The sequence below is a fragment of the Pelodiscus sinensis genome, chromosome 30 (genome assembly GCF_049634645.1).
Source record: "Pelodiscus sinensis isolate JC-2024 chromosome 30, ASM4963464v1, whole genome shotgun sequence".
Taxonomy (NCBI): Eukaryota; Metazoa; Chordata; order Testudines; family Trionychidae; genus Pelodiscus; species Pelodiscus sinensis.
The window spans coordinates 2,990,603-3,009,338 of record NC_134740.1 but is presented as its reverse complement, the minus strand read 5'-3'; the positions used below and the strand labels follow the sequence as shown (position 1 = coordinate 3,009,338).

The following is an 18,736-nucleotide window of genomic DNA, read 5'->3' as shown; positions in this document are numbered from 1 at the left end:
TTTTTTATCACAAATGAATGGGTTTAGGCTTGCTAGTCTAAGTCGGCTCTTTGAAATTAACGTACCTGTGAATTGTCCTGAGACAGTGGTAAAGCCCCTTGTGAAATTATTCTGGGTCTTACACAGGTGGGCTGGTCAGTCAGGAAGCCCAAATTCCACCCTCGTGCATCATTACGACTCGAGAACTGGGGTACATTTCTGCTTTACTGTAGAAAGATCAACATTCCTACAGACGTTCTCAAGATACATGTCACTAGTTTTCCAAGGGTTCGACCGCTTTAATCAAAACCAGTAGAAGCCTTGTGCTTGACTTCAGTGGGATCAATCCAAGCACCCTTGTAGCCTGCTGTGATCTATCTAACATCTGCGGTTTGTCTTTAATTCTTATCTCCTCACCTTTCCAAAGGGGATGTCGGCAGCAGAGCCAGGGAGAGATGGGAACCACACTGTGGTGATGGAATTCCTCTTGCTGGGCTTTGGAAGAGGTACGGGGCTCCAGCTAGTCCCTTTTGTGACATTCCTGGTGATTTACACGATAACAGTGCTGGGGAACGCCGTCCTGGTCCTCACCATTGCCACTGACGCTCGCCTCCACACCCCCATGTACTTCTTCCTCTTGAACTTGTCTTTCATAGACTTCTGCTACTCCTCCGTCATTGCCCCAAGAGCCATGGTGAGCTTCCTTTCACAGAGCAAAACAATTTCCTATAGTGGATGTGCCACCCAATTGGTCTTCTTTGCTTTCTTTATCACCACTGAGGCATTCATCCTATCAGCCATGGCGTACGACCGTTACGCCGCCATCTGCAACCCGCTCCTGTATCCCATCACCATGTCCAAGTCCGTCTGCATTCAGCTGGTGGTGGGGTCCTATATCTGCGGCAGTGTGAACTGCGTAGTGCAAACTGGCTTCACCTTTACTCTGCCCTTCTGTGGTCCGAATAAGATTGATCATTTCTTCTGTGATTTTCCACCCCTGCTAAACCTCTCGTGCACTGACACCTACATCAATCAAATGGTGCTATTTGCCTTCTCTAGCCTCATCATAGTCATCACTTCCTTGATCATTCTTGTCTCCTATGTCTATATCATCTTGTCTGTCCTGCACATACGCTCGGCCACCGGCCGGCAGAAGACCTTCTCCACCTGCTCCTCCCACCTGGTGGCTGTGAGTATATTTTATGGGACCGTTACCTTCATGTACGCCCAGCCAAGTTCCCTCTCCTCCCCGGAGCAGAGCAAAGTGGTGTCCGTGTTTTACACACTGGTCATCCCCATGTTGAATCCCTTCATCTACAGCCTGAGGAACAAAGACGTGAAAAACGGTTTGAGAAGAACAATTGGTTGGATCGTGGTCTGGAAATGAACCTTCGCTATGAATATATAGCTATATAATCCTTTGGGATATTGGAAGGACTGGTAGAGAAATTTCTCTCTCTCGCTTTCTCTTACTCTTCTCTCTTTTTCAATGTATCTCCCTCATTAGCCACCTAGCTACTTAGCCACCTGTCTAGCAATATAGCTCACAATCTATCTATCTGTTTGTCTGTCTCTTAAACACCCCCCCCCATCTATCTATGGGTGCATCTATACTGCATTGTTATTTCAAGATAACTAATGTTATTTCGAAATATCAACATGAGCGTCTACACAGCCATTGCATTATCTGAAAAAAATTGGAAACAAGGAGCCACTTATTCGGAAATCTGTAAAGCTCATTCTACGAGGAATAATGCCTCTTCCGAAAGAAGGCATGTGTAGATGCTCCACTGCTGCTATTTCAAAATAGGCCTTCCCCAGGGCTATTCTAAATTATTTGTCCCCAGTGCCTCCTGGGCCTAAAAGGCGAGATAGCACATCTACACTAGGGGAGACTGCCTCTGACTTATTTTGAGGCTTCCCTGCAGTGTAGACAAGCTATTTCGAAATCAGCTATTTGGCTGTGTCTAGACTGCATCCCTTTTCCGTAAAAGGAATGCAAATTAGATACATCGCAATTGCAAATGAAGCTGGGATTTAAATCACCCCGCTTCATTTGCATAAACATGGCTGCCGGTTTTTTCCGGCTTGGAGCTTTGCCGGAAAAAAGCGCCAGTCTAGACGCGGATCTTTCGGAAAATAAAGCCTTTTCCGAAAGATCCCTTATTCCTCTTAAAATAAGGAATAAGGGATCTTTCGGAAAAGGCTTTATTTTCTGAAAGATTCGCGTCTAGACTGGCGCTTTTTTCCGGCAAAGCTCCGAGCCGGAAAAAAGCAGCAGCCATGTTTATGCAAATGAAGCGGGGGGGATTTAAATCCCCGCTTCATTTGCAATTGTGATGTGTCTAATTTGCATCTGTTTTATGGAAAAGGGATGCTGTCTAGACACAGCCTTTCAGAATAACTATTACAGAATAGCTTATTTTAAATTAGCTGTGCAGTGTAGTCTTAGTTTATCTATCCCCATACACCTACCTATCTATCTATCTATCGCACTCCCAATACTGTGATATAACACTAGGAGTATGAATTAAAAATGTAATAAATCAATCCTCTGTGTGTTTATGTTACTTTCTACATCTGGTCATGAAATCTGATAAATAATGGACCCCATCGTTAGCTTTGCAGTGTAGCGGTGTGAGTGTGTTCGTATCCATCTTCCTGGCTGGCCCCAGTTGCTAATCCCCCCCGTGATTGTCCAAAGGGGAGATGGCTGGATTTTTCCAGGCTACTCAATGCTGCAGTCAGTGGGCATTGCACATTCGACTTCTCTGGGGGCCAACTGAGGCACAAAGCAAGCACCTCTAAAAGATCATCCTTGTGCTTTGGGCTCAGATTGCAGGGCTCCTTGCTGTGGGGTGGCCATATGCAAAGTGACCTTCAAAAATTAAGGGACGCAAGTTCCTTCCTTTCTTGCTTTCAGATGGGTTCCAAATTTCCTTTCTCGATGTTTGTGGTGCATCCAGTCACCCCGATCCCCTTGGGACTGTCACTGGATGTGCTGAAATACCCCTGAGCCCAGCTACCTGCCCTTTGGGAACCTCCTCCCCACTACCCAAGTCTCTGTGAGCCTGGCCATCTCGACCCTCTCCAGCATTGGCGTCATAACCCACTGCAGGATAACACAGACTCAGAGCAGCTCACCTCGGCGAAGGCTAACTCAAAGGGACTTGCCCTAACACCGAAGCACACAGCCCCAGTGGGACCAGAACCCTAGCTAAATCCGTCTTCCACGGTATAAAGTTTTATACAGAGCAAGGTCCCCAACTCAAGAGAGAGATGCGTAGTGGTTTTGCGTCCCAGGTAACAATTATTTACCCTGTGTTTAGTAATAAACCTACATGATTTTATGAATAGAAAAAGTAGAATTGACATGATTGTGGGTGATAGAAGACAGATCAAAGGAAGTTACTAAAGCAAAATGAAACAAACTGATAAAGCAAGCGAGACCTCATGTACTGAGAGAATTGGTTACAAATCATCATCTCTCATACTACTACTTATTTCAGGTAAAGTCCTTTCCAAACCAGAGATGTCCATTCTGAGCTGGGTTCAGAAGTTCTCCTCCAATACAATCCTTTTGTTTCCAGGGGTGTTAAATAATCACGGCTTCATTTAAATTTAAATGGCTGCCGTGCTGAGCCGACAAACAGCTGATCAGCTGTTTGTCGGCTCAGTGCGCTAGTCTGGACGCTCCCGCACCATCCTGAAAGCCCTTTATCGACCTCCCCGTTATGCCTCAAAGGATGAGGTTTACCGGGGAGGTCAATAAAGGGCTTTCATGTCGGCAGGGGAGCATCCAGACTAGTGCGCTGAGCTGACAAACAGCTGATCAGCTGTTTGTCGGCTCAGCGCGGCAGCCATTTAAATTTAAATGAAGCCGCGATTATTTAAATCGCAGCTTCATTTCCTTTTGCCGAACAAACAAATCTACATGGCTCTGTCAACGGGGCCATGTAGTTTAGACATACTCCAGGTGTTCTCATGAAGGTGTTGCTCTGGGTAAAGCCAACTGAAGACCATCAATGTTGACTCCTCATTCCTCTGAGGAAAAATACAAAATTCAAGATGGATTCCAGCATGAGCTGACAAGGTCCCATGTCTCTGTAGCACCCTAGAATCCATGACTCTGTAGCAACATAGCAAATCTGAACGAAGACAGTTCACCCCCACTCCGTTTTCTCTTTCTTATCTCTGTGTCCGGCTCCTTCATTGTTGTTCCTAACGAGGTGGCAATTGGCTTTTCCCCACGTGAACACATTGATAACACATCTACAGTCAATGTTCCTAATTTCAGATCAGAAATGGTGCGTACAAAGAGAATATACACATTCAGTATATCCCCAATGTTGCAAGACAAGAATTATTTTGCATGCATCATTGTCCAGTTATGCATATTCATGTCTGGAAGCACATTTCCATAAAGCACAGGGAAGACCCTTTCACAATAGTCATGATCTTTGTTCACGGTTTTCAGGTCCAACTAATTTCTGATTTACATATTCTCATTAGAGACACCTGTGATTATCTAGTCTGTAAAACACAAGGCATAGAATTCCCCCAAAGAAACCTTAGATCAGATCTACATGAAACCCAGCAACTTGGCTTAAGTTACACAACTCCAGCTAGGTATTCTACATAAAATACGCAGCCGGAGTTGCCTTACCTTAAGCCGAGCTTGGTAGTTTCCTGACAACAGGAGGAACACTTCAATGGACTTCCCTCACTCCTCGCAAAAGGAGGAGTACTGGGCACCCACTGAGTTTGATTTAGTAAGTCTTAATTAAAACGAAATCTGGAACCTCAGTCAGTGTAGACACATCCTGAGAGTACGGCTACACTAGCTCGTTAGTTCGAGCTAGGTAGGGTAATGAGGGCAAGCGGAGTTGCAAATGAAGCCTGGGATTTAAATATCCTGGGCTTCATGTGCATGTTCCCGGGCGCCACCATTTTAAAATCCCCTTTAGTCCGAACTCCATGCCCGCGGCTACACGCGGCACGGACTAGGTAGTTCGAATTGAAGATCCTAATTTGAACTTCTGTTACTCCTGATGGAATGAGGATATTGAAGGCCAGGACATTAACATGGTTCAAAAAAGAGCTAGATAAATTCATGAAGGTTAGGTGCATGAATGGCTATTGGCCAGGCTGGGTAGGAAAGGGGTCCCTGTTCTCTAGGGCACCTGGCATTGACCACTCTGGGCAGACAGGACACTGTCTGACTCAGTGTGCCCTTTTGAGGCTCAGGGTGTGGGGCAAAAATAAGCAAGCGTAGACATACACACTTGGGCTGGAGAAGTCTGTAGAATGGGAAGGTCCTTGGAGCCTGTTCTCCAGCCCAATGGGTTACAGCTACCCTGCAACTTTTGTTTCCTGAAACTCAAGCTCCTCGAATCCTAGTTAATTGTCTGAGGCTGCGCCCCTTGGTGCTACAAGGTTTTCTTTACAATGTAGACATAACCACTGTGTGCCCACCTAATGCTGTATTGCAAATATTACACGCCACATCCCTGGACTACTTTTTTTTAATTCATTTTTTCCCGGGGAGAAGCGTTCTCCTTAGCGCTTTCCTCAGGGCAGATTTCACCTCCTCGTTCCTCAGGGTGTAGATCAGGGGGTTCAGCGTGGGGGTGACGACGGTGTACATGAGGGTGACGGCCATCTCCCTCTCGGTGGAGCCTCCCACGGAGCGTGGCACGTAATTGGAGAGGACGGGCACGTAGAATAAAGTCAAAACGGTAAGGTGTGAGGAAAGGGTGGAGAAGGCCTTTCTCCTGCTGGCCCGCGACTGGACCTTCAGGAAGAGGAAGGAGGTGATGTAGAGGTAGGAGAGGAGCGTGAGGAGGAAAGGACACAAAGCGACGGTTCCCGTGACGACGCTGAGGAGGCTCAGGTTGAGGCGGGTGTTGCCGCAGGCCAAGCTGAGGAGAGGTTTGATGTCACAGAAGAAGTGGGGGACATGGTTGGGGCCACAGAAGTGTAGCCGGGAGGTCATGACCGTGTGCATAAGGGCGTGCAGGAAGCCAGTGACCCAGGTGGCTGTGGCCAGGAGCAGGCAGGCCTGTGGGTTCATGACCAGCCTGTAGTGTAGCGGGTTGCAGATGGCCACGTAACGGTCGTAGGCCATGACGGCCAGCAGGATGGCCTCGCTGCTGCCCAGGAAGTGGAAGAAGTGGAGCTGAGCCAGGCAGCTGGCGAAGGAGATGGCCTGGTGCCCGGAGAGGAATCCAGCCAGCATCTTGGGCGCGGTGACCGTTGAGTAGAAGATGTCCAAGCAGGAGAGGTTGCCCAGGAAGAAGTACATGGGGGTGTGGAGCTGGTACTCAGCCATCACCACGACCACGATGGCCCCATTGCCCAGCACGCTGGCCATGTAGAGCAGCAGGAAGAAGGCGAAGAGGAAACCTTGCAGCTCCTGGAGGTCGGTCAGGCCCAGAAGGATGAACTCGCTCACCTCCGTCTCGTTCTCCATCGCGAAGAACGACAAGGAAAGGAGAGAGAAAAGCTGTGAAGAGCAGAGCATTTTTACTTTTGTAATTTAAAAAAATTGTTGCGTGAATGATTTCAAGAAAATAAAACGAATTCTATTAACATTTCCAAAGATTTCTATTTTTTCCAGAGAGGTGTTATTCCATCCTTTCCTTTGGTTCATAGAGACATAGATTTGTAGGATTGGAAGGGACCTCTGTAGATCGCAAACCATGCATCACATTGTTGTAGAATGCCCAACACGAAAATTCACTGGCTCATTGGAAGATGTGCACAATCTAACCAGTGACGCTGTTCACTGGCTGGAGAGCTTGGATGTCCAACTTTGATGAAGAAATATAGGGTTGAACATGACATTCAAAGGAAGATCTAGTACACTTCCTTGCCTAGAGGAAGGTCCAAGTATTATGGAACCGTAGAACACTAGAACTGGAAGGGACCTCGAGAGCTCATTGAGTCCAGTCCCCTGCCCTCATGGCAGGACCAAGCACCATCTAGGTCATCCCTGACAGGTGTCTGTCTAGCTCTTATTGGACTGGGGGTTGTCTAACTTCTTAAAAATCTCCAATGATGTCTATTGGCCAGGGGACATGATAGAACTTTTCAAGTATCTAAAAGGGTGGCACAAGGAGAGGGAGAAAAATTCTTCTCCTTCGCCTCTGAGGATAGGACGAGAAGCAATGGGTTAAAATTGCAGCGAGGAAGGTTTAGGTTGGACATTAGGAAAAACTTCCTACCTGTCAGGGTGGTTAAACACTGGAATAAATTGCCCAGGGAGGTTATGGAATCTCCATCTCTGGAGATATTTAAGAGCAGGATAAACTGATACCTGTCAGGGATGGTCCAGATGGTGCTTGGTCCTGCTGTGAGGGCAGGGGACTAGACTCGATGGCCTCTCGAGGTGCCTTCCACTTCTAGTGTTCTGTGATTTTATTAATTTCTTCCAGTGCTTAACTACCCTGACCGAGCGCGTAGTCAACCCGTGGAACTCCTTGCCAGAGGATGTGGTGAAGACCAAGACTTTAACAGGGTTCAAAAAATAACTTGATCATTCCTGTAACCCTCATTTTATGACATCATCAAAACCCAAAATAAGCTTTTTCGACTAAAGCTACCCAATTGACGTCAATTGTGTAGCTTATTTCGGATTTTGCCCTGTTGTGTAGACGGGCCCTAAGTAGTCTAAATACCACAATACATGACAGGGAACCCCACACAGCAGGTGCATGGGTTACATATACACAAACAAACCCCCCGTACATCTTAAAGTTGGGCTGGTTTGAAAAGGAATCGCTTAACACTTATTTCATTTTTTCTGATTTTTTTAAAATTTCTCCTCCCTTCCCTCTGTGTTCCCTTCTCTCCTCTGATAACATTCTGGCTGAAAAAGAGGAGCAGGAAGTAAAAGAGGGGTAAAATCAAAGTAGACATTTTTAAAAGTTTGAAATATTTAACAAAAGTTAAAAAAAAACAGATACGTATTTTTGGCACGCAAATTTCCATTTATTGAAATTACAGGAGATCCTCCAAGAACAAACACCAGAGCTATGATGAAGAGAGATTAAAAAGACTTGGACCTTTCCGCTTAGAAAAAAAGGAGACTAAGGGGGGGATAGGATCAGTGCTGGCCCACTACATTTTGGCACCTGAAGCGGGGAGTTCAAACCGTGCCTCTATGTCCCCTCACTTGGGCCAAAACTTGGAGAGGTCTCAATTCTGCCTCCTACCTGTTCTACTCCTCTCATGGTACTGCTCTGCTACTTACATCTGCACCAGCAGCTGATGCAATTTTCTACACTCTGGGTCCTAGTGGCACCCGCTCCCTCCTCACTGTCTGGCACTTGAGGCGTCTGCCTCAGTTTGCCTCATGGTCTATGAAATCAGGAGTGGTATGGAAAAAGCGAATAAGCAAAAGTTATTTACTTGTTCCTACACTATAAGAACTAGGGCCGTGTCCAGACTCAGGGGTTTTTTCAGGAAAAGTAGCCTTTTCCCGAAAAAACTTCCCCTGCGTCCAGACTCAAGCCACGTTCTTTCGAAATTATTTTGAAAGAACGCGGCTTTTCTTTCGATGGCGGTAAACCTCATTTCACGAGGAAGAACACCTTCTTTCGAAAGTTCCTCTTTTGAAAGAAGGCGTTCTTCAATGTAAAGAGGCCGTCTTCGAAAGAGAGCATCCAGACTCGCTGGGTGCTCTCTTTCGAAAAAGCAGATTTCTCTTTCGAAAGATCCGCCTGCAGTCTAGACGCGATCTTTTGAAAGAGGCTCTTTCGAAAGATGCTTTCGAAAGAGCCTCTTTCGAAAGAAGTCTGCAGTCTAGACATAGCCTTAGGGTCACCACATGCAGGTAGCAGGTTTAAAACAAACAAAAGGAAGTTTTTCTTTATGCAGTGCACAGTCAACCTGTGGAACTCCTTGCCAGAGGATTTGGTAAAGGCTAGGAATTTAACAGGGTTCAAAAAAGTGCAAGATAGATTCCTGGAGGTTAACTCCATCAATGGCTATTAGCCAGGCAGGATAGCAATGGTATCCTTAGCCTCTGTTTCTCTGGAGTTGGGTGATAAGGGAGGGATCACATGAGGATTACATGTTTTGTCCCTACTTTTGGAATTGGCTACTGTGGGCAGACAGCACACTGACCTAGATCAAACTTTAGTCTGACCCAGTGTGGCCATTCTTATGTTTTTTTGTAAGTGAGCGCCCAACCACACTCCTCATTTGTAACAGGAAAAACCCAATCTGGCAGCAGCAGAGACAAAAAATCGTAGGCAAAAACAGGACAGCACTGTGTTAAACAGAAACAAATAAAACTAAAGGGAAAGCAGGATTTGTCTTCTGGGTCCTGAAGTTTCCAAGCCAATGTTGAGCAGCAAACTTTTGACAGGGCAGCCATGAGGTTTTGTTCGGCGTTACGGACATTTCAGAGTTAGGAAACACCTCCATTCCCGAGATGTTCGTAATTCTGCGGTTCCACCGTCGCTCTTCTGTGTGTGAAAATGTTTCTCTCCAGAATCCTTGCTGTCCCTCTCATCTCTCACCGTTCCTCCTAGATCGATATTTTCCATCGTGCTATGGGGAAGCACGTACCAAACTCCCAGCGGCATGGCATGGGTGCCCCTTTTTATTACAAAACCCTAACGCTAGCCTCAATGTTTGGGCCATTGCTTCAACCAAAAGTCTTCAGTCCATACACTGCACCAGTCCCTTTTCAATACAGAAGCAACCCCACAAACAAAAGACCTATCTGAGACTTATCCAGGTCCCATATGAGGAGAGGTTAAAGCGACTGGGACTTTTCAGTTTAGAAAAGAGGAGACTGAGGGGGGATATGATAGAGGTCTATAAAATCATGAGTGGTGTGGAGAGGGCCGATAAAGAAAAGTTATTTATTAGTTCCCATAATAGAAGAGCTAGAGGACACCAAATGAAATTAATGGGTAGCAGGTTTAAAACTAATAAAAGAAAGTTCTTCTTCACACAGCGTGTAGTCAACCTGTGGAACTCCTTGCCAGAGGAGGCTGTGAAGGCTAGGACTATAATAGAGTTTAAAGAGAAGCTAGATAATTTCATGGAGGTTAGGTCCATAAAAGGCTATTAGCCAGGGGATATAATGGTGTCCTTGGCCTCTGTTTGTCAAAGGCTGGAGAGAGATGGCAGAAGATGGCTTGATCATTGTCTTCGGTCCACCCTCTCTGGGGTACCTGGTGTTGGCCACTGTCGGCAGACAGGATACTGGGCTAGATGGACCTTTGGTCTGACCCAGTACGGCCGTTCTTATGTTCTTAGTCAAAGTTTACCATCTGCAAACATCTGGGAGATAATAAGATGATAGGTAGCAGCCAACATTTGCAAAGAACAAATCACGTCAAACCAATCTGATAACTTTCTTTGATAGGATAACAAGTCTTGTGGATAAGGGAGAAGCAGTGGAAGTAGGATACCAAGACTTTAGTAAGGCATTTGACATTGTCTTGCATGACTTTCTCATCAATAAACTAGGGAAATACAGCTTAGATGGGGCTATTACAAGATGAGTGTATAACTGGCAGAATAACCACTCTCAGAGAATTGTTATTAACAGTTCACAGTCCTGCTGGAAGGGCGGAACAAGTTGAACTGCTCAGGGGTTTGTTTTGGGACCGATTCTGTTCCAGATCTCCATCAACGATTCTGATATCGGCATAGAGAGGACACGTATTAAGTTTGCAGATGATACCAAACTGGGAGGCATTGAAACTACTTTAGAGGATAGGGGATTGAGGATAATTCAAAATGATCTGGACAAATGGGAGAAATGGTCTGAGGTGAATAGGATGAAGTTTAATAAGGACAAATGCAAACTGCTCCACTAAGGAAGGAACAATCCGTGTTACACAGGCAGAACGGGAAGCGACGGTCTAGGAAGGAGTCCTGCAGAAAGGGATCTAGGGGTTATAGTGGACGCCAAGTTAAACATGAGTCAACAGTGTGACACTATTGCAAAAAAAAAGCAAACGCAATTCTGGGATGCATCAATAGGAGTGTTGTGAGCAAGACACGAGAAGTCATTCTTCCGCTCTACACTGCGCTGATTAGGCCTCCGTTGGAGGATTGTGTCCAGTTCTGGGCACCGCATTTCAAGAAAGATGTGGAGAAATTGGAGAAGTTCCAGAGAAGAGCAACAAAAATGATGAAAGGTCTAGAGAACATGAGCTACAAGGGAAGACTGAAAGACTTGGGCTTGTTTAACTGAGAAAAGAGAAGACTGAGAGGGGACATGATAGCAGTTTTCAGGTATCTTATAGGGTGTCAGAAAGAAGAGAGAAAAATTGTTCTCCTGGGCCTCTGAGGGCATGACAAGGAGCAATGGGCTTATACTGCAGCAAGGAAGGTTGAGGTTGGACATTAGGAAAATCTTCCTAATTGGTTAAACACTGGAATAAATTGTCTAGGGAGGTTGTGGAATCTCCATCCTTGGAGATATTTAAGAGCAGGTTAGACAGACACCTGTCAGGGATGATCTAGATCAGCTGTTCCCAACCTTTTTCAGTCCCTGTACCTCCTTGGCTTTTCGTAAACCTTCCCGAACCCCCTATTCAATATGAAAGGAAATAAATTCTAGACTCTAGAATCCACAACTTTTGTCACTAACACTACTACTTTGGGAATAGTTCAATTAGGATAATCTAGTTATTTACCAAATATTCCCCATACCCTCTTGACAAGCTTCTGGTACCCCCTGGGGTACACATACCCCAGGTTGGGAACCCCTGATCTAGACAGTGCTGGGTCCTGCCATGAGGGCAGGGGACTGGACTCGATGACCTCTCGAAGTCCCTTCCACTTCTATGATTCTATGATTGTAAGTAAGTCTCATAATCTTCTCCTTGGGACAGTGGCTTGGCTTTTGTCCAGAGCATAACACATGGTTCATAGCTCCCATGTATTACCTCAAGACAAAGAAAGAACGAACGAACGGCCAAACAGAACGAAAGAACGAAAGAACGAAAGAAAGAACGAACAGAACAAAAGAACGAACGAACGAACAAACGAAAGGCCAAACAGAACAAAAGAAGGAATGAAAGAACGAAAGAACTAAAGAATGAAAGGCCAAACATCAGGAGCATGCTCATATTCATGGATTTAGAAGATTAAGGCGATCTCTCGTATTTCCTTCAAGCACCTACCTGGGTAAAATGGTCTCTTTACCTGAGTTGTTTCCACAGTGACTGCGGACAAAAGCCTTTTACAGGGAAATCGTAGGAATTTCCGTGGAGTTCAGACCGTGAGGGAGGAGTGCACCCGGGTTGCTCTGAAAACCTTTGATGACTAAGTGGGTCAGAAGTGTTTTTATCGTGTTCACGTTCCATGCAGTACTCATCATCAGGGAAAAAAATTCTGCTCAGTGGATTAATCCATTGGGATGGGGTCCATGTGACACTGGAGAGTCACTGCAGGAACAAACAAGACAAAAGTTCCTTCAAGAGGCTGAGGTCAGCTCCGGTGAGCTGGTTGAGCAGTACAAAGCAAACAACGCCAAACAGATGGTCACCAGGTTCCCTCGTGCATTGGAGTCAGTTGGGTCTAGGTAGAACCCCAAACACACCCTCAAGTTCTGACTTATGCAGAACCACTTCAGTCTTTGTTACTCCACTCTTCGGGTGCGTCTACATTGCTCCCTCAACTCAAAATCAGATATGCAAAAGAGCTTATTTTGAAATTTGGCATGGCTACACAGTGCAAAATTTCAAAATAAGACGTTATTTTGAGACATCCCTTAACCATCATTGCACGAGGATTACCGGGATGCTGAAATAGCGCTCCCGTTATTTCGAAAAAAATCTCAAAATAACAGGCGGCTTGTTAAGATGCAGGGTAGCTATTTCAGGATACCTCCTATATCCTGCAATTGCCATGCAATGTAGATGTACCCTTGTGTGCTCAAAAGCAGATCTCAGTGTTGTAACATTAGATAATGTCGGGATCCAACAGATGGGGGTGCGCACTTCCTCTTTGAAGGTGGCTGACATAGTAATGCCTATGAGTGTCCAGTGAATGGAGTTGGATGTGGCAGTTTGAGGACTTGAAGGATGGAATGAGGCCTGCAGAGAGATGGTGAGGTCTGCAGAGACTGGGGTCAGGTCTACACTATGGCTGAAAGTCAAACTAAGATACGTAATTCTAACTACGTGAGTAGCCAGAATTGACATATCTTAGTTTGATTTATCGCAGCAGCCCCACTATGTGAGGTCAATGGGAGAAACTCTCCCATCCACTTCCCTTACTCCTCATGACATGGTGGAGTATCAGAGTTGATAGGCCATGATCAGCGGTTGATTGAGTGGGGCTTTACTAGTCCTGCTAAATCAAACCCCGAGACATTGATCTCCACAGTTTCAATCTCCCGGTAAGTGGAGACCGGCCATGCAAGATAAAGGATAATTGTTTTCCTAGAGCTGACACACCAGTCATAGACCAGCTTGCTCCATGCTCATGGCAAGGCATCTCACAACTTTGAGTACACCAGGAAGTGCCACACACAAACATCATCCGGGGTCGAGGATTAGTTTGTTGAGGTGCCCCATTATCTATTGTACATTTGAGAAAGTTTGTCTGTCTATGTCTCTGTATGTGTGTCCATGGGACCTCGAGAGATAATCAAGTCCAATCTCCTGCCCTCACAGCAGGACCAAGCACCATCTAGAGTCTCCAGATCATGCCGGACAGGTGTCTGTCCAATCTGCTCTTAAATATCTCCAGGGATTGAGATTCCGCAACATCCCTAGGAAATTTATTCCAGTGTTTCACCACCCAGACAGGCAGAAAGTTTTTCCTAATGTCCAACTTCAACCTCTCTTGTTGCAATTTCAGCCCATTGCTTCTCTCCTATCCTCAGAGGCCAAGGAAATCAGGTTCCTCCTCCTCCTTGTGACATCCTTTAAGATACCTGAAAACCATTATCATGTCCCCTCTCGGTCTTCTCCTTTCCAAACTAAACAAGCCCAGTTCTTTCAGTTTTCCCTCATAGCTCATTTTTGTAGACGTTTCATCGTTTTTGTTGCTCTTCTCTGGACCTTCTCCAATTTCTCCACTTCTTTCTCGAAGTGTGGTGCCCAGAACGGATAAGGGATCTTTCGGAAAAGGCTTTATTTTCCGAAAGATCCGCGTCTAGACTGGCGCTTTTTTCCGGCAAAGCTCAGAGCTGGAAAAAAGTGGCAGCCATTTTTATGCTAATGAAGCGGGGGAGATTTAAATCCCCGCTTCATTAGCAATTGCGATATGTCTAATTTGCATCCCTTTTACGAAAAAGGGATGCAGTCTAGATGTAGCCTCTGTGTGGGCAGCTACAGTGGACGTGGAGAGGTGCGGGGCTGGAGGGGACCTTTGGAGTCTGGATAGAGGTGAGGTGTGTGTGGGGTCCAGATGTTTGGTAGGAATTGACTTCTGCACAGAGAGGGAATATTTGAATGTGACTTCCAGTTTCCCAATTTTCATTAATGTCCAATGGGAGACTAAGGGGGGATAAGATAGAGGTCTAGAAAATCGGGAAAGGTATGGAGAAAGTGACTACAGAAAAGTTATTTACTTGTTCCCGTAACACAAGAACAAAAGGGCACCAAATGAAATTAATTGGAAGCAGGTTTCGAACAAACAAAAGGAAGTTTTTTTCTTTACTCAGCGCACAGTCAACCTGGGGAACTCCTTGCCAGAGGATATTATGAAGGCTAGAGCTTTAACAGGGTTTAAAAAAGAACTACATACATTCATGGAGGACAGGTACATCAATACTTACTAGCCAGGCTGAGCAGCAATGGTGTCCCTAGCCTCTGTTTCTCAACCACTGGAAAAGGGTGAAAGGGGAGAGGATCACTTGATGATTTCCTGTTCTATTCACTCCCTGTGAGGCACCTGACACTGGCCACTGTCAGAAGACAGGACACTGGGCTAGCTGCACCTTTGGTCTGACCTAGTCTGGCCGTTCTTATGTTCATATACATTTTTTGTTTGTTGTCAGTTTTCATTTCTCCCATGAACAATTAACATTTTTCTGCCAAAAATGTTGGCAAACATTTTTTTCTATTTCTTTTTGCCAAGCTGAACGATTTCCCCATCCATTTCCAGCGTAGGGTTATTCCCACTTCTTACACCCTACCCTCACATTTCTACTGACCTCCGCACAACCACATCAATTCCCTGTGACTTGAAGTCTATAAAACATGACAAATCTAGGACAAGAGTGTGTGAATGTGGGTTTGTGGCCTTCAACATTCAGGAGGTCAGGCCAGTAGACCACAATCACCCCCTTCTGCCCTTTCAGTCAATGAGTCGTTGAACTATTTCTTATGATTAAACTTCACACCAAAGGAAATAAATAGGCAACAGGTTTAAAACAAACACAAGGAAGGTTTTCATTCACTCAGCACACAGCCAACACCTGTGGAACTCCTTGCCAGAGGATGCGGTGAAGGCTAGGACTTTAACAGGGTTCAAAAAAGAACCAGATAGATTCATGGAGATTAGGTCCAGCAATGGCTATTAGCCAGGACAGGTAGCTATGTTTCTGTGGAGGTGGGTGAAAGCAAAGGGGTCATTTGAGGATTACCTGTTGTATTCCTCCTCCTGAGGCATTTGACATTGACCACCAATAGAAGACAGGATACTGGGCTAGATGGACCTTGGGTCTGACCCAGGCTGACCATTCTTAAATTCTTAATCTCCAGTTCAGGAACCTTATCTACAACCTATTTCTCCGTGCCTAATGCAAAGTGCTTCCTTGCACACGAATACCCGCTCCCAGTATGCACGGGACTCAATGACAAACAGCAGATTGCATTTTCCATTTTCCATTATTTTTCTCAACCCTATAGACAGAGAAACAACCTTCAGCCGATTCACGACCTTCCGGGACACAGTTTTCTCCCTAGCATTTTCCTCAGAGCAGTTTTGACCTCCCGGTTCCTCAGGGTGTAGATCAGGGGGTTCAGGACGGAGGTGACGATGCTGTACATGAGGGTGGCTACCATGTCCCGCTCCGGGTTGTCCTCTGGAGAGGGCAGCACGTAGTTGAAGATGACCGGCACGTAGAGTAAACTCACCACCGTGAGGTGGGAGGAGCAGGTGGAAAAGGCCTTCGCCCTGCTTTCCCGTGACTGCACCTTCAGAAGGAGGAAGGAGATGATGTAGAGGTAGGAGAGGAGCGTGAGGATGAAGGGGCCTATCACGATGCCTCCGGTGACTATATTGAGGAGGCTCAGGTTGAGGTGGGTGTTGCCGCAGGCCAAGCTGAGGAGAGGTTTGATGTCACAGAAGAAGTGGGGGACATGGTTGGGACCACAGAAGTGCAGCCGGGAGGTCATGACCGTGTGCATCAGGGCATGCAGGAAACCACTGGACCAGGTGGCCGTGGCCAGGAGCAGACAGGCCTGCGGGTTCATGACCAGCCTGTAGCGCAGCGGGTTGCAGATGGCCACGTAGCGGTCGTAGGCCATGACAGCCAGCAGGATAGCCTCGCTGCTGCCCAGGAAGTGGAAGAAGTGGAGCTGAGCCAGGCAGCTGGCAAAGGAGATGGTCTGATGCCCGGAGAGGAAACCAGCCAGCAACTTGGGCACGGTGACCGTTGAGTAGAAGATGTCCAAGCAGGAGAGGTTACCCAGGAAGAAGTACATGGGGGTGTGGAGATGGGGCTCGGCCATCACCACGACCAGGATGGCACCATTGCCCAGAACGCTGACCACGTAGAGCAGCAGGAAGAGGGCGAAGAGGAAACCCCAAATCTCCTGGAGACTGGTCAGACCTAGTAGGATGAACTCGCTCACCTCCGTCTGGTTCTCCATCGCTGCAGGGGGAGGAAGAGATGGCGGAATGGAAAGAAATGCAGCGATCGTGGCGGCCTGTGTTTCTCTACACATCTCAGAGAACCATTGAACCCCAGGGCGGGCAGAGACCTCAGGAATCATGAAGTCCAGCCCCTGGTCCAAAGCATGACCAACCTCAACTCAATCATCCCAGCCAGGCTTTGGTCCAGCCGGCCCTTCAACACCTCAAGGGATGGAGATTCCACCCCCTCCCTAGGGAACCCATCCCAGTGCTTCCCCACCCACCTAGGGAAATAATTTTTCCTAATATCCAACCTAGACTTCCCCCACTGCCACCTCCCCTTGAAGGTTCCCACAGCGCCCATCTCTTATAGATTACCATGTCCCATTGCTGCTCTGGGGTAGCACCCCAATGTCACAGGGTAAATCATGGGGGCCCAGTAGGGCAGGATGGGGTTTACATTTACATTTCCGTGGTAGGATTGAGGACTGTGCTAGAGTTGCAAGATGTCACCTTAAGTGTGTGTGAGAGTGTGTGTGTCTGAGTGTGCGGGTGTGTTAGTTTGTATGTGTGTGTATGTGCATGGGCGTGTGTGTGTTTTCTCTTGGTCATGCTTACAGACTGGGGGACTCGGGAGCAATGTATAGGAGAACAAGACCTCCTGTGTATGAAAGAGTTAGGTTAGAAAAGTGGATGGAGTCTTGCACATCTTGTCCTTAACAGCAGCCTGGTTTTTCTCTCTCTGGTTTTTGGATTCTTTCATGCCGGCAGTCTATGCTGCGAGAGGGGGCTATCTAAGGAGGTCGCTGGTCATTTAATATGGATTTTCCGTAGCCTTCCGTACACCCGGGCAGTTCCAGAGAACAGAAAGAAACCTCCCTCTTCTAGTGCAGTCTCTTTCAGTCTGACACTGTTTCCAGGCGTGGAATGGCTGATACACGGTTAGATTAATCAATATGTAAAGAAGGATAGCACAATTAATTCCAATCCACACGGGTTTATCTAAGGGTATGTCTAGACGACATGGCTCCGTTGACGGAGCCATGTAGATGAGTTTACTAGACATAGGAAAATGAAGCAGCAATTTAAATAATCACCACTTCTTTTACATCAAAATGGCCGCCGCTCTGTGCCAATCAACTGTTTGGCAGCACAGCACGGCAGTCTGGATGTTCCGCAGTCGACAACGGAAGCCTTTGTCGACCGCTCCGGTAAACCTCATTCCACGAGGCATAACAGAGCAGTCGACAAAGGTTTCTGTTGTCGACCGCGGAGCATCCAGACTGCCCCGCTGTGCCGCCAAACAGCTGATCAGCACAGCGCAGCGGCCATTTTGATGTAAACGAAGCGGCAATTATTTAAATCGCCGCTTCATTGTCCTATGTCTAGTAAACTCATCTACATGGCTCTGTCGATGGAGCCATGTACTATAGACATAATCTAAGAGGGTATGTCTACACTACCCTCCTAGTTCGAACTACCTAGTGTAGTTCCACGAGGTGTACCGGTAGTTCGGAATCCTAGTCCGAACTACCTAGTTCGAGCCCCGTGTAGCCGCGCTGCACGGGATTCGAACCAGCGGGGTTTTAAAAATGGCAGCTCCCCGCTTATGCAAATGAAGCCCGGGAAATTCAAATCCCGGGCTTCATTTGCAAGTGCGGTATGCCTACATTACCCCGCTAGTTCGAACTAGCGGGGTAGTGTAGACATACCCAGAGAGAGAGACAGAGTGAGAGAGAGAGAGAGAGACAGTAAAGGAGGATAGCACAGTTAATTCCAGTACACATGGGTTTATGATAGATAGATAGATAGATAGATAGATAGATAGATAGATAGATAGATAGATAGATAGATAGATATGGGAACTAGAGCTAGGAAGACTCAGGCCCTCCCCTCGAGTTGGGGTGACTGGGACCTTACAATCTCAGCCCCCCTCCCTAGCCCCTACTTCCCCGGATTCCCAGACAGCAGC

General features: G+C 46.6%; 3 protein-coding genes across 3 annotated transcripts; 1 reads left to right on the top strand and 2 right to left on the bottom strand.

Moving 5' to 3' along the window:
- Positions 1 to 409: 409 nt before the first annotated feature.
- On the top strand, positions 410 to 1,366 carry LOC106731358 (olfactory receptor OR9H1-like). Its single transcript, XM_014568914.2, has one exon. The coding sequence runs from the start codon at positions 410 to 412 to the stop codon at positions 1,364 to 1,366; it is 957 nt and encodes a 318-aa protein (XP_014424400.1).
- Positions 1,367 to 5,509: 4,143 nt separating this feature from the next.
- LOC102452673 (olfactory receptor 12D1-like) lies at positions 5,510 to 6,451 on the bottom strand. The gene has a single exon (XM_006110489.2). It carries the CDS (start codon positions 6,449 to 6,451, stop codon positions 5,510 to 5,512), a length of 942 nt encoding a protein of 313 aa, XP_006110551.2.
- A 9,388-nt stretch (positions 6,452 to 15,839) lies between these two features.
- On the bottom strand, positions 15,840 to 16,787 carry LOC102452425 (olfactory receptor 12D1-like). Its single transcript, XM_006110488.2, has one exon. It carries the CDS (start codon positions 16,779 to 16,781, stop codon positions 15,840 to 15,842), a length of 942 nt encoding a protein of 313 aa, XP_006110550.2. The 5' UTR covers positions 16,782 to 16,787.
- Positions 16,788 to 18,736: the final 1,949 nt, after the last annotated feature.

Excerpts from the sequence above, each read along its gene's own strand:
- LOC106731358 (XM_014568914.2), top strand. The coding sequence starts at position 410 with ATGTCGGCAGCAGAGCCAGGGAGAGATGGGAACCACACTGTGGTGATG.
- LOC102452673 (XM_006110489.2), bottom strand. The coding sequence starts at position 6,451 with ATGGAGAACGAGACGGAGGTGAGCGAGTTCATCCTTCTGGGCCTGACC.
- LOC102452425 (XM_006110488.2), bottom strand. The coding sequence starts at position 16,781 with ATGGAGAACCAGACGGAGGTGAGCGAGTTCATCCTACTAGGTCTGACC.